Source organism: Heloderma suspectum, chromosome 2, assembly GCF_057233095.1.
Source record: "Heloderma suspectum isolate Gila_16-S chromosome 2, 16-S_ref, whole genome shotgun sequence".
Taxonomy (NCBI): Eukaryota; Metazoa; Chordata; class Lepidosauria; order Squamata; family Helodermatidae; genus Heloderma; species Heloderma suspectum.
The window spans coordinates 233,053,601-233,068,447 of NC_139459.1; the positions used below are offsets into that span (position 1 = coordinate 233,053,601).

The 14,847-nt window shown below is 49.0% G+C and overlaps 1 protein-coding gene across 1 annotated transcript; it reads left to right on the forward strand.

The window, feature by feature from the left end:
* The first annotated feature begins 5,683 nt into the window (after window positions 1-5,683).
* PTGER1 (prostaglandin E receptor 1) lies at window positions 5,684-14,838 on the forward strand. Its single transcript, XM_084838475.1, has 3 exons — window positions 5,684-6,085; window positions 10,850-11,711; window positions 13,041-14,838. Exons 1-3 carry the CDS (start codon window positions 5,961-5,963, stop codon window positions 13,293-13,295), a joined length of 1,242 nt encoding a protein of 413 aa, XP_084694601.1. The 5' UTR covers window positions 5,684-5,960; the 3' UTR covers window positions 13,296-14,838.
* The last annotated feature ends 9 nt before the right edge of the window (window positions 14,839-14,847 follow it).

Consider the following 14,847-nt stretch of genomic DNA (forward strand, 5'->3'; position numbering starts at 1 on the left):
AAAAGCAGAGGCAGAGACTGGAGGACGAAGATCCAAGAGAAGAGGTACGTTTTCAGATGCATTTTGCAGTGCCGTCCTTTATACTTCTACTGAGAAATAAGTCCCATTGAGTTCAGCGGGGCTTACTCCTAGGTAAATGGGTACATACGATCACCGCCTTAAACACTTGGAAGGAGGCCGTCAGGAGGCAGTGAGTTCGGGAGAAAAGGAGCAGCAAGGGAGAGGACGGGTGGCACGACATAAAGGAGGTAACCCAAAGATTAGCTAAGAGGAAAGATTAGCAAAGCGGAGTTGACGCGAGAGCCAATAACAAGAAAGAAGAGAAGATGTAGATAAGAGGGAGCCCAGAGAGGTTTGAAAAACAAATCCTTGCAGCAGCCCTGTAAGATAAATCATGATTATTTATTATCACCATTTTGCAGAGGGGAGGCAGAGGTGGAGAGCGCTTTCCTCAGGCCACCTAGTGAGTTGAAGGTAGAGGTGGGATTTGAATCCAGTGCATCTTTATATTTATTATTGCAATCATTTAATTCTTTTCTGGTTGTGTGGTCCCCCCCTGGGCAGAGCCAGCTCTGACATGAGCTCGACTGCTGTCACACAGCAAGGCTATCGCCATCTCCTACATGGCTGCAGGAGTGTGGATTGGGGCTAGCTGGAGTATTATGCAGCATCTGAACCAGCCTCCCCCAGACTGGTGCCCTCCAGATGTATTGGACTATAGTTTCCATCATCCCTGACCACTTACCATGCTGGCTAGGGATTATGGGAGTTGAAGTCTAACCCATCAGTTGAGGAAGCATCGTCTGAACTGTGGTTCAGTTAGACACTTTCCTTGATTTGTGCACCACGTGCCTCAGTCTGTGGAGGAAGCCAGAACACTGCGGCCCTGTCCTGGTGCCCACTGCCTTTTCCCTCTGGATTACAGCTCCATCACCTGATATTTCCTGCAAGCCTGGGGTGTCAGTCAGCTAAGCAGGATTTGCTTTGCTTTGCCTTGTGCTTGGAAGGGGGACCTGCCAGGCTGTGATTCTACCACAGCAGGCTGTGGAGATGAAAAATGCTTTCTCTTCCCTGTCCTGTTTCTTCTACACACACAATACAGCCCTACAGAACAGTCATGCTGTTCTGCTGGATACCAGATTCCACTGTAAACACATAGCTGCACTTCAAAGAAAGGCCGTGGTGTTTCTGTCCGTGGGTGAGAGAGACATATGCCAACAGCAGTGTTGTCTTGGGCGGGCTCTGCCCCCATGAGCACTGAGAACTGCTGGAGAGGAAAAGTGGTTCTAGGCCATTCCTGTTCTGCTCATGCTCATGTTGTACCCTGCTGCCTCCCGTCTGCCTGCCTGCCTGCCTGCCTGCCAGCCACAATCCATATTGCCAGTCATGAATGGGAACAAGAGGAAACAGAAAGCACGGGGGTGGGGGGGGGCAGAGCTACTAGATGCTTCTTTTTTTACACTTGTACCTCAGAATCAAGCAGCTAGCTGGGCTGCCTTGCATGCAGGGCCAGCATCAAGGTTAGGCATAGTTGGGCGGCTGCTGAGGCCCACAGTCCAGCAGGGACCCATTGACAAGTGCCCCCTGGCCCTGACCTTGCTCTGCCTCTCCGCCATTGCAGCCTGTGTGTTCACCTGCTCGCACTTTGGCCCAGACAAAGATGGCAGTGAGAAGGAGGAGCAGCAGATGCCGTGGCCGCCTTGCTCCCTGGCTCTCTGCCTGTCAAGCAAGCAAACAGCAATGATGGGAAACAGGATGAGGAGCGACCCTGGTGACAATGGTGGTGAGAAGGTAGACTCACTGAAGGAGGGGGCCCACTGAGGGTGTCTTGCCCAAGGGCCCTCAGAAATTTGGCGCCAGCGCTGATCTCATAGTCTGGAGAAGGAACATTATCACCTGCCTTCCTGTCCTGCTAATGTGTGACAAGACATCTGTCTGATGTCTTGCCACAACACTGCCCACTGGTCAGCAGTGGGCTCAGAAGCGTCTATTCCCGACTATGACCTTCACCTATTCCCTTTGTTGTCCATACTTCAGTTCCCATGAGGGGCTTTGGATGCTGATCTTTCCTCTTTATGATGTGGATTAGCTGTTGCTTCCCCTACCGTCTTTCATACGCTGGTGGAAGGAACAGATTCCCTCTGCCTGCTCTAATGCACCCATGTCTCACAGCCTGTGCTCACAAGCGGCCAACAGAGTCTCCCATGACTTCTGCTTTCATAGGGGCCCTAGCAAGAACCACACACAGACACACACATCTCTCTAGGAAAGCAAAGGAAGGGGGCACTTGCCGATGTGTGCTTTCTCAAACATCTTACCTCCATAATGCAGGGTGTGAGAAGCTGCCAAGGCATTGGGTAACCCTCTGAGAAGTGCAGCACAGAACAAAACATCCCCTTTTCACTGCCCTGAAGGTTTCATAACCTCATGCTGTGGGGAGAACCTTTAGCAGCAATGACGCCTCAACCCAGCCTCTCTGAGGGTCTCTTCACACAAAATGCATTTCTTGCCTGGAACTAGGACACTGCATGAACCCTGCACGTAATTCGCCACGAGACAAGTGCAGGTGTATGGTGTTTTGTTGCATGTACATGTCAGATGTGTTCGACAGGATAGGGAGACATTTCTCTCCCTCTTTGAAAATACTAGAACCTGGGGACATCCCATGAAGCTGATTGGTGGGAGATTCAGGACAGATAAAAGGCAGTGCTTCTTCACACAGCACATAGTTAAACTATGGCATTCACCACCACAGGATGTAGAGATGGCCACCAATTTGGATGGCTTTAAAAGGGGGTTGGGCAAATTCCTGGAGGAAAAGGTGAGTCGTCTTAATGGCTATGTGCTACCTCCAGTACCAGAGGCAGTGAGCCTATGTACACCAGTTGCTGGGGAACATGGGTGGGAGGGTGCTGTTGTGCTCATGCCTTGCTTGTGGGTTCCTGGTCAACAGCTAGTTGTCCACTGTGTGAACAGAATGCTGGTCTAGATGGACCCTTGGTCTGATCCAGCAGGGTGCTTGTGTTCTAATGTTCTTATGAAATCTCATCTTGTGATAAAGCAGTCCTTAGGCTCAAAACAAGGTGTCACTTGGCTGGGTCTAGGCAAAGAGACTTTCTCAGCCACCCACCACTATCTTCAGGTGCTAGTAGATTAAATATAGTTCCAAGATAAGGGCAGGGGGAGGGAACCATGGGAATGTGAGCTTATTCTTTTATGTCTTGTACCATCAATGATATAATTGGGAAGGAAGGAGGGGGGATTCTTTAATTGTTAAAAATAGCTTACAATAAATAACACACATACAGACAGAGAGGGAGAGAGAGAGTGTAGAGTTGCCCCTTCATCTGCCCAAGTGGTCACCTCAGATCTGAACCTAAGATAGTACTCAAAACACTTCGTTTGAGGTTAGCCACAGTGGATATGCCCTGGGGTCATGGTGTGATTTAGAGAAGCTGACAGCAGGCTGGTGGGGAGAGCAGAAGGGCAGACTCCCTATCACAGTGCCCCATCTTGGTGGTTGTAGGACAGCTCCAGGCACTGTTGAATGAAATGGATTATCTAGATCCATTTCAATCGGGCTTCAGGCCTGGTTTTGGAACGGAAACTGCCTTGGTCGCCCTGTGGGATGACCTCTGCCGGGAGAGGGACAGGGGGAGTGCGACCCTGTTGATTCTCCTGGACCTCTCAGCGGCTTTCGATACCATCGACCATGGTATCCTTCTGGATAGGTTGTCTGGGTTGGGAGTTGGAGGCACTGCACTACAGTGGTTCCGCTCCTACTTGGATGGCCGATTCCAGAAGGTGGTGCTGGGGGATTATTGCTCTGTGCCATGGCAATTGTGCCATGGGGTTCCACAGGGCTCTATTTTATCCCCCATGCTGTTTAACATCTACATGAAACCGCTGGGGGAGGTTATCCGGAGGTGTGGGCTGAGGTGCCATCAATATGCAGATGACACCCAGCTCTACCTGTCTTTCTCATCAAAACCAGGTGAGGCAGTGGCTGTTCTGAATCAGTGCCTGGGCATGGTAATGGACTGGATGAGGGCTAATAAACTGAAACTCAATCCAGACAAGACGGAGGTACTGTTAGTGGGTGGTTCATCTGCCCGGCTAGGTGATATTCAACCTGTTCTGGAGGGGGTTGCACTCCCCCTAAAGGGTCAGGTTCGTAGTTTGGGGGTGCTCTTGGATCCAGAACTGTCACTTGAGGCACAGGTGAACTCAGTGGCACGGAGCACTTTTTATCAGCTTAGGCTGGTATACCAATTACGCCCTTATCTGGACAGAGATAGCCTAGCTAGTTATCCATGCTCTGATAACTTCTCGTCTGGATTACTGCAGTGCGTTATACGTGGGGCTGCCTTTGAAAACGGTCCGGAAACTTCAGCTGGTCCAAAATAGGGCAGCAAGATTGTTAACAGGGACTGGCCTGTGAGCTCATATTACGCCAGTACTTTTCCAGTTGCACTGGCTGCCAGTCCATTTCCTGGCCCGATTCAAAGTGCTGGTGTTAACATCAAAGCCCTTAATGGCTTGGGGCCAGGTTACCTGAAGGATTGCCTCCTCCCATATGTGCCTGCCCAGACCTTAAGATCATCCTCAGCTGCCCTTCTCCATGAGCCCCTGCCAAAGGAAGTGAGGCGGGTGGCTACTAGGCGGAGGGCTTTTTCTGCTGTGGCACCCCGGCTCTGGAATGAGCTCCCTAGTGAGGTTTGCCTGGCGCCTACATTGTATTCCTTTCGGTGCCAGGTGAAGACCTTTTTATTTTCCCAGGCATTTTAGCATTTTAGCTTTCTAAATTTTTATCTTTGCTGTTTTAAATTTGTATTTCAAATTCCTGCACTGCTGCTAGGTTTTATTGTGGTTGTATTGTTATATTGTGGTTTTAATGTTCTATATATTTTAAATTGTTTTATTGTGTGTTGTTTGGTTTTAATTTTTGTGAACCGCCCAGAGAGCTTCGGCTATTGGGCGGTATAGAAATGAAATAAATAAATAAATCTTGGGTTCACAGCTGGCCCAGGGCCTTCTTTGTTCTTGAAAGTCATAGGTGCTTCCAGACAAGACTTCTACTGCTCAATCGCCCTGCCTCATTCACAGAATTATTATTGGGGTGGGGCTGTTTCCAGACAATGACATTTTCCACTCATAACCCTCCCATGTTTTTCTACTGGTTCCACTGGCTTTTTTTTTTTTTTCTTCCCATAGAAAATCCATTACAGAGGAAATGTATTTTTTATGTATCTGTTACATCTTTATCCTGCCTTTTCTTCCGAAAGCCCAAGGTGCCGCCTCCTCCTCCGCATTTTATCTTCACAACAACCCTGTGAGGTAGGTTAGGCTGAGAGGCAGTGGCTGACCCAAAGCCACCCAATAAGCCTCACGACTGAGTGGGGACTAGAACCGGGATCTAGAACCAGAGTCCCAGTCCAACACTCTACCCGCTACACCACACTGGCTCCCAACGACGGAATGGCCGCAGGATGTCTTTCAGCTGGTAGTGCAGGCAGGAGCCCTCCATCGGGAAGCACTCCGGGTGTCGAAGTACGGGGTGCCTGTACGAGCTCTCCTCAGAGGAATCGGTTTTGCCCTTTTGCTCCCTTTGCCCAGCTGGGCGTGCTCCCAATCAGCGCGCTCGAAGAGCCTTTGAAGAGCGCGTTTCGCACCCACGCCCCTCCTTCAACGCATGCTCAGCAGCGGGGGACTCTGATCCGCGCCAGCGACTATCGCGAATGTCCGGCCAGCCCCCGAGGATTCGTCGGTCCCCTTGAGCTCGTGATCGTGGTCTTGGCGCTGCGGAAGGCCCCCCCGCAGGAGAGGCGTCTCTCGCGGCTTTCGTCGGCCCCCGGGAACAAATCCTTCTGCGGGGGGCGCCGCCCCCTGGTGCCGGCAGAGGACGGAGGAGCTCAGCGCGCCCCCTAGCGCCTTGCCCTGACCCGGCTTATAACCGGCGGATGAGCCCGCAAGGGCGAGGCAAACGCGAGGCGAGCGGGGCGCTGCGGCGGCGGGCTCAACTTTTCGCGGGACACCCTTGGAGGCGGGAGCTGGACGCCCTGGGCGCGCGCGAGAGCTGCGGAAGGTGAGCCGCCCGCGGGTCGGTCCGCTCCCGGCCCGCGCTCCATCCGAGCCGCTTCGAGGGGACGGGGAGGGAGCGCAGGCTGGAAGAGGCAGCAGCGGGCGGGTGGTGGGCGCGGAAAGGGGCGCACCTGGCGCACGGCTCTGGGAGGGCGGAGAGCGGGGGAGAGAGCTGCCCGGGAAGTATTAGGGCGACCCGCTCCAGACGGACGAGCCCGCCGACCGCGCCCGCGCTCGAAGGGCTGCGCGTCTCTCCCCTGTCGCGAGAGCCGCCCGAGGTAAGCGGAGGCTCCCCGGTCTGGGGAAGAGGCCCGTTTCGAGCTGCGCCCTCGAGATCTCCGAGCAGCGATTTGCCGCGTTGTGTGAACGCACGCTGCTGCATTCACCGCCGGGGTGGTTCAAGAGGGCTAGCGAGGGGAGGGTCTGTTCTTTAGTGTTTTTTAAATTAATTTTTTTTCTTTAGTTCATTTCTATACTGCCCAATAACTGAAGCTCTCTGGGCGGTTCACGAAAATTAAACCACAAAGTATACCATAAAACAATATAAAACATGAAACATGAAAGCGGAACACTACAGTATAAAGGTACAACCAGGCTAAAACCTAGCACCAATGCAGAGATTTAAAATACAGATTTAAAACAGCAGAGCTAAAAGACTGGAGTGCCGAAAGGAGTACAACGTAGGTGCCAGGCAAACCTCTTAATCGCAAAGAGGCTTGCAGCAGCCTTCCAGACTAACCCATTTATTCTGGCATAAGCTTTCATGGACACTGTCCGCTTCATCAGATGCGATGCATGCAATGTTACCCTCAGATTGCTGGATCTGCCACATTGCGGTTAACGCTTCATGCATCCGATGAAGTGGACAGTGGCCAAGAAAGCTTATGCCAGAGAATACATGGGTTACTCCTGAGTGTGCTGCAAGACTCTTTTGTTTTTGCTGCAACAGGCTACCAGGCAGCCCCTCTGGAAATTGCTACTTTTTAATGTTTACTTTATGCTGGTGGAGTAGGGATGCTAATCCCTTCTGGTGACTGTCTCTATCAGTAGTGTTGGTAGTCATTTGAAGTTAGTGTAAAAGAAGAGAGTGTGAAATGTGCCATTAAAAGTTCTACCAACAGAACTGAATTGCTTTTAGGGCAAAAGGATGGGGTGGTTATGTTATATGCATGTGACAATTAGTGGTAGCTTGGGAGACCGCAGGCTCTAGAAAGGGTCCATCTCAATATGGAAGAAGAGTCCATTGTTATTTCCCTACCATGGTAGGAATAGAGCAGAGTGGACTTCCCCAACCTGGCGCCCTCCAGATGTTTTGGACAACAACTCCCAGCATTCCTGACCATTGGCCATGCTGGCTGAGGCTAATGGGAGTTAAGGTCTGAAATATCTGGAGAGCATCCGGTTGGCAAAGGCTGAACTTTTGGATTCCCTGTTCTATGGCTGAAAAGGCATGCTTTGCATTAGATAATGTGTAGAGGGAGCCAAGGACCTCATGCTGACTTCTGTACCACATTATCATGCAAGACAGTGCAATTAAATACATTTTAATTGATTTATCAGATGAGCATCAGTAGATTGATTAAATTGGCATTCATGTGCCAAATAGTTCTGAAGACGTCGTTGTACCAGACATCATTTTAGAAGAGGTATCCCCTCTGGAATGAACAGTCTTTTAAGAGAAAAGGGGGGATTAAGAAGGTGTTTGCCATCTGTGGTTTTTATAAGTACTTGTATTTTTTATTGTACTTTTTTACAAGTACAACTGAGGGCACATTTTAGCCAATTAAAAGCTTTATAACTGATTGCTCAAACTAATTAACTAATCAAACATGGCAGCCCTAATATACTCATTAATTAATCCACATTAACTACTACCAATGCGGTAAAGTAAAAAATACAGAAGCTCCGCTACTGCTACTACTAAAGTTGCCAATAAACTCCCCCCCCCCCGCCCAATTGTGAAATCTCAATCATTGGTGGGGATGAGATTGACTACAAAAGGGCAGTTAAAGGATGTTAAGGGGTTAACAAATCTGTGTTAAGTGTTTTAAGTGCACCTCCCTGGGTTCTGTTTCTCAGTCACAGAGGCAAACTGGAGTGACAGTGCCTTATTAGACACTATGACTCAATCATCTGGTTCCGAATAGAGCCCCAGGTTAGTGTAGCCAGACAACAGGAATTTGAAAAAGAGAAGCAATTCAATTACACTGCATATGCTTACTACAGAGAACTGTTTATTTAAACACACACCTGCTTCAAAACTGGTAATGGCAGCTATAGCTTAATACGATTTGCTTCTGGTGCCAGTAGATGAGTGTAGACCACCACATCCCATCATCCATCACAAGTGTGTGCTTCTCTTCCAAACAATACAAAAATTGTAGGTAGCTATGTTGGTCTGTTAGAAAACAAAACCCCAAAGCCACAGTATTAGGACCAAATAAAATGTTGCAAACTAATGAGCAAACTTTCAAATTCCCCAGAACTTTTTTTCAGCCTGGTTGCTAAGCAAAATAACTGGGTGGGTGGGTGGGTGGGAGGGACGAGAAAGCTCAGCAAGATATTGAAGCCCCAAAGACTGCAGTTTTTAATGGTCTAACAGTGCAATCTTACACATATATATGCAGAAGTAAGTCCCATTGAGCTAAATTGCTCTTCCTCTCAGGTAAGAGGGTATATGTTTGCAGCCTTAAGATGGAACGCGGGAGGTGTTTATCAAAGACTGCAATCCTATAACACTTCCCAGGGACTAAGTACCATTGATATTAATCATTATTACTTTTGAGTAGACATATGTAGGATTGTATTGTTAGGGTGCAATCCTACACATACCCTACCCTAACAGTCCAATCCTAAGCACACCTACCTAGGAGTAAGTTCCATTGAACTCAGATTAGACTCAACTAGGTGCAAAACAGATTTCAGGGCCATTGGGACACAGTAATGGTTGGTTCCTCATTTTTATAAACAATTTAAAATCTGAGTTACTGCACTTTGTCTTAAAACTGTTAGAAACTACAGACTTTCCCACCAACTCTTGTCATTTTGCTTAAAATCCTGCATAAAGAAGAGTTCTAAAGAACTTGAAAGCTTGCCTACACTAACTATTTTGTGACATTTTAGTTGGTCCTAATAAAAGTATTATCTTCTGGTAGCTTTTGGATCTTTTCCAACTGTGTATTTGCTGGCAAAACATAGATAGTAATGACTCTTGATATTTTGAGTTTACTCTCCTAGATTCATTATTTGTTTCAGCAAGTTCTTGACCTGATGACCGTTTGCAGAGTAGATGCTGGTTCCCAGGAAAAAGCCCAGCTCATCCTCATCAGGGATTTGGGGTGTTACGTTGTCCTTGTTTCAATATTGCAATGACTTACACAATCCAAAGAATGTGATAGAGCATTTGTCACAAGCTTTCTTGTGTTCGTAATAATAGGTTAAATGTGTTTACATTATTTCATCCTAATGTTTGAAATAAACTAAAAAAAACCCACTCCCCATTTACTCTAGGATGGGAAATGGAATGTAACTGAATTTAAAAAAAGAACATTTTATTTTTGTAAAAGAAAATTCAATGTTACAATTTTCTAATACTCCCTGTATTTTTCTAATACTCTCCAGTGCCTCTCCCGTGTGTTGTTCATCAAACTATATAATCCCTGATCCCGGATTGATAGGGGAAGGACGGACCAATCAGGAACATGGATGCACTCTCTCACAAAAATTGCCCAAAGTGGTCCCCTGTTCCTTAGGGTGCTTCCAAATGGAGGGCTCCCACCACTATCCATAAAAAGACAGTGTGCAGCTACTCTGTCTTTCCCATCTGGGAGCATCCTTAATATTGTAGAATCTAGAAGAAGTAGCTTGACTTTGCTGATATCTTTCAAAGATTCCCCTTCTTCCCCCAGACTCCTGCTTGTTCTCCTAAACATTATCATCATCATCATCTAGGCTGGAATCCTGTACACACTTGCCTGGGAGTAAGTCCTATTGAACACAATGGGACTTACTTCTGAGTAAATATACACAGGATCGCACTGTGAATTAAAGTAATTGAAATGTATGGGATTCTTTTTTAAAATAATTTTATTTTCCAAATACAATAAAAACATGCACAACAAATGAACAACAAAAACAGAAAAAAATACATAAAGTTGAATTCTATTGGCAGAGGGTAATATATTTAACACATTTTCCACTTCTACATTACAATCACAAATGTGAACTAAATCCATAAATGGCTTGGAGATTATTTATATAATTCTTTGTATTACAGTTTGTATTTATTCTTTTTTCCATAATCTGAGGAAGGACCTTGATGGATGCTGAATACATTGCTGGTCTGTGTATGAAATAAAATCATGCCATACTTTATAGAAATCAGATACTTTAGCTTTAACTAATCTAAGTTGGTATGTCAATTTTCCTGCTATGGCTATTTGCCATAGCTCTGCAAAATGTATGGGATTCTGTACAGCATTTAAAAATCAACAGCCTTGCAGATTGAAGAAAGATATGAAACACAAGCAATGTCAAAAGAGGAGAGGGAAATCCATCAGGTTTAACAGCAAGATGTTAGGAAAAAGCACAATTAATAGAGAAGTAGTAAGGCAATCATAACCAGGTGCAAACTGGCTTCTCCTTGCTTTGGGTTCTGCAGAAGCTGTGGGGAAAAGGAGGCAGGGAGTTGATGCTGCAGTTCTTGTCCAGTGAATTGTAGCTCCCAAAGGCTAGACCTGAGTTTTTGCTGTCTGTTTTGCCCTTGCAGATGCCTGCACCTGGAGGCAGCCACTGACAGGATGTTTGCCACCCACCCTCCCAATGCTTCCCAGGCAACGCCTGTCCTCCACCCGGTGAACAGCTCCTCAAGCCACACAGAGCTGGTGAAGACCCGAAACAGCGCTCCTTCAGCCACGTCTCCCATTTTCTCTCTGACCCTGGGTGCTGTCTCCAACATTGTGGCACTGGTGATCCTGGTCCAATCCTATGCTCGCTTCCGGCGCCGCTCCAAGGCCACATTCCTGCTCTTTGCAAGCAGTCTGGTGATCACGGACCTTGCGGGTCATGTCATCCCAGGCTCCTTTGTGTTGCATCTCTATGCCACACAGCGTGGCTGGGCAGACATGGACCCTTCCGGAGCCCTCTGCCAGTTCTTTGGTGCCTCTATGGTCTTCTTTGGACTGTGCCCACTCTTCCTGGGCTTCATAATGGCGGTGGAGCGCTGCGTGGGCATTACCCGTCCTTTGTTGCATGCAGCCTTGGTCACGCCAGGCCGGACAAAACTTGCCTTGTTTGGACTGTGGGCAACTGCCTTGGCCATTGCCCTGATGCCTTTCTGCACCTTTGGGAGCTACGAAATCCAGGCCCAAGGCATCTGGTGTTTCATCAAGGTGCGAGAGACGGAAGCGTGGCCCGAGACGGCCTTTGCCCTGCTCTTCTCCTTGTTGGGCCTGGCCTCGTTGGTCGCCTCCTTCGTCTGTAACACATTCAGTGGACTAACCCTGGTGCGGGCCCGGCTCCGCAGTCAGCGCAAATGCGGGTACCGGCGAGCCAAGGCCCACGATATTGAGATGGTTGTGCAGCTGGTGGGCATCATGGTGGTTTCTTGCATCTGCTGGAGCCCCTTACTGGTGAGTGGCGGGACGAACAGCACAAAGGCCGTGGAAAGGGTCAGTCAGCCTCTCAGAGGGAGCTGGGAGGGGAGTTGCAGCAGTCAGATAATAGAGCAAGGCATCCCTGTGGGGGTGAGCATTCGCCAGGCCACAGCGAGGGCTGGACTTAGGGCCAAAGACCAGGGCCCGGAGCCCCCAGATGATGAGCTGAGAGCGGCGGGTGATGAGGGCAGCTGAAGGAATTGCCTGTAGTCATGATGGTGCTATGACTTAAGTGGGCTTAAAATGCAGAACTGCACATGCACAGAGTATTATTGTTCCTTAGCACGGTTGGCAAACAGGCTTGTTATTCTAATGTATCAGGAATGTAAGAATCAGTGTTAAAGCATGGAAGGACAGTGGGGGCAGCAGGAGAAGAGCAGTCTGAGCCGCACACTTCACAACTGAAATGATACATGCGGCTGCCTAATGGGGGTCCCCATAAGACCCTGATGTCCAGGGTCTAAAATTACCTAGCTAAACCACTGAGTGTTAGTGAGGTCTCCAGACAGGGTAGAATCTAACATGGCGTGAGATGCAGACAGGGAGGAATGGGAATCTCTGGTCAGGGGACAGGTCTTCTAGGAAGAATCGTAACTGCAGAGGTTCTGGTGTTTTTGCCATTGGAGCATCAGCTCAAACTGACATCATGCACGGGCCTCTTCAAAGCAGATTTAGCGGGCCCTTTTCTCCCCTGAGGCCCAGAGAATGAGCCAAGCTACCTAGTGAGCACATGGGGACCGGGAAGCTTTTATCAGGGAATAGCCATAGGCTCAGTGCAGGGGTGTGCGGCCGCTTTCAGCCCGAGGCCCTAATTCCATTTGGGAGAAATGCTCAGTGGCCCCATTCCAGTGGTGGGCGGGGCCAAAGACCAAAGGGGTGTGGCCAGAATACCCTCATATTGTAGCTTAAACCTCTTCCTGCCAGGAACTCAGCCTCCACAGAGGCATTTCAACCTCATCCCTTAGAATGAAGGGAAAAAACTGCACAAAAGCCAGGAAACCGCCAAAACAATTGGTGGTCAGGGGAAAAGAGGAGGGGCAGGGGGCGTGGTCTGGGGAACCCAGGAGGGCTGGATTAGGCTGCTAGGCCTGAGATTCTGCACCCCGGCGCATTGGGTGTGGGTGGGATGCACTTACAGATTTAGTTTGGCGGTTTTGTGGGAGGAGCTGGTATGTGTGTGGGGTGTTCCTACTTCCGTGTTTCCAGGTTTTTAGAGTCACCGGAGAGGGGCAGGTAGTGGGAACCTATCAGGCCGCTGCAGAAGTACTGTCCTTTCACCATTATTCTTCCCCCTTCTGCCCCCAGGTTTTCATCATCTTGTCAGTGAGCAATTGCCACAGAGCCCTGAATTATGATCAGCTGCTCTTCCTTGGTGTGCGCCTTGCCTCCTGGAACCAGATCCTGGATCCCTGGGTATATATCTTGCTGCGGCGGGCTGTGCTGCGCAAGCTCCTTGCCCTCCTTCTCCGGCGCCCTGATCTCAAGACGGTCCGCTTTGACCGCTGGGAGGCCAGCTCCTTCCAAAGCTCTGAGCGCAGTGTTGCTGCTGGTCGCGTCTAGTGCCACCTGGAGCAAGCAGGAGAACCTCTACTCTGAAGACCTCTGGAGAAGCCCTTTGCACATTCTCCAATGTGTTCACAATGGTCTCCCTGGGATTCAGCATCCAGGTCCCTTGGCTGATGGTGCTGAAGGTGGCGCAGCAGCCAATACGGCACTCAGAAGATGACCCTGGAACAAGGGTGTGATTATGGGACCCAAGATGGTGGAGCAGAGTGCAGTACTGGGCCAGCTCCCTGCCTAGTCGGGACTTTTCCGTGAATGAGATGCTGGAAGCTTTGGGGAGACTTATTAATGATTGAGGATCATCCTTTGTGTAGGGAGGGGCACACGTTCTGCATGCAAAAGGTCCCCGGTTCAATTACGGGCACCTCCAGTTAAGCAGGATTGGGAAAGATCTCTGCCTCAGACGCAGGAGAGCCACCACTACTTAGAGGAGGCAATTCTGGGCTACATGACCCAACAGCGTGACTCAGTATAAAGCAGCTGTGTGTGTGTTTTGGTAACTGTCAGTAACAGGGATGAAAGCCATGATTCAGTGCATTCTGAATGGATGCAGCATTTCCTGGTACAAGCCATGCACTGCTGCTTGGCTGTTACTAGTGCCATGGTCCAAAGTGGTGGGATGCTGGTGGTTCAGAGAACAATGCCATCCATAACTTCTTTGCATGGTTCAACCGCAAGCTGTCAGGAGCATCAGGCTTGCTTGTGGATTGATTATCAGGCAAGGAGACATCTGTGGTGATCAAAAAGGAGGCCCTCAGGTAGCATTTGTCCCTCGATTATTTGTTCAGGCAACTCACCATCTAGCTGCAGAGGACTGGACATATTGCATTAATTGGCTATCCTGCAGCGACCTGTTCACTCACAGCCCATGATATACTTTCCATATCCCAACCCAGAGGCTGCTGCATTTCAGTTCTGTACAAGGGAACCCTTATACAAATGTTGCCACCTTTGGTCAGAGGCAATTTGGTTGAAGTTTCCTTGTATAGCTCCAAGATAGATTGTATGTAGACTGTTGGAGAGAGCAACGCTATGGCACAGGGTGGCCTTTAGTTTCATTGTCAATGTGAGCATGTTGGATGGTGAAGACTGGAAATGTGATCTCTGAAAGTAGTGGCATATGGGCACCCAACCTCAAAATGAAAGGAGAAAGCTCCTTTGAGAATTGAGCATGGCATTGCTTCAATAGACAGGAGAGTGCAGTTTCTGGTAGATCTGCAGCAGGAAAGCTATCTGGCTCAGGATGAATTTCAGTTAGGTACGAGGCTGCTGAGAGCCCTGCAATGGACTGTCCTTAGAGAGGTGGAGCTGGCCAGCTGACTGTAGGTATGGTGCCTCTGGGTATTATGCTGCCCCATACACCGGGATGATGATTGGCTCCTGGGGGCCTTCCAGTGTGCCCTTACACGGGGGTAGCAGGGGTAAGGAAAAATCTGTGTGCAGTCTGTGAATTAGCAGGAGCTGGGCTGTGGCATACCAGTATCCTGGCCTGAGAGCTCTTTAAAAGCGCTGGGCGCTCTGCAATAAAGCATTTCTGTTAAACATTCTG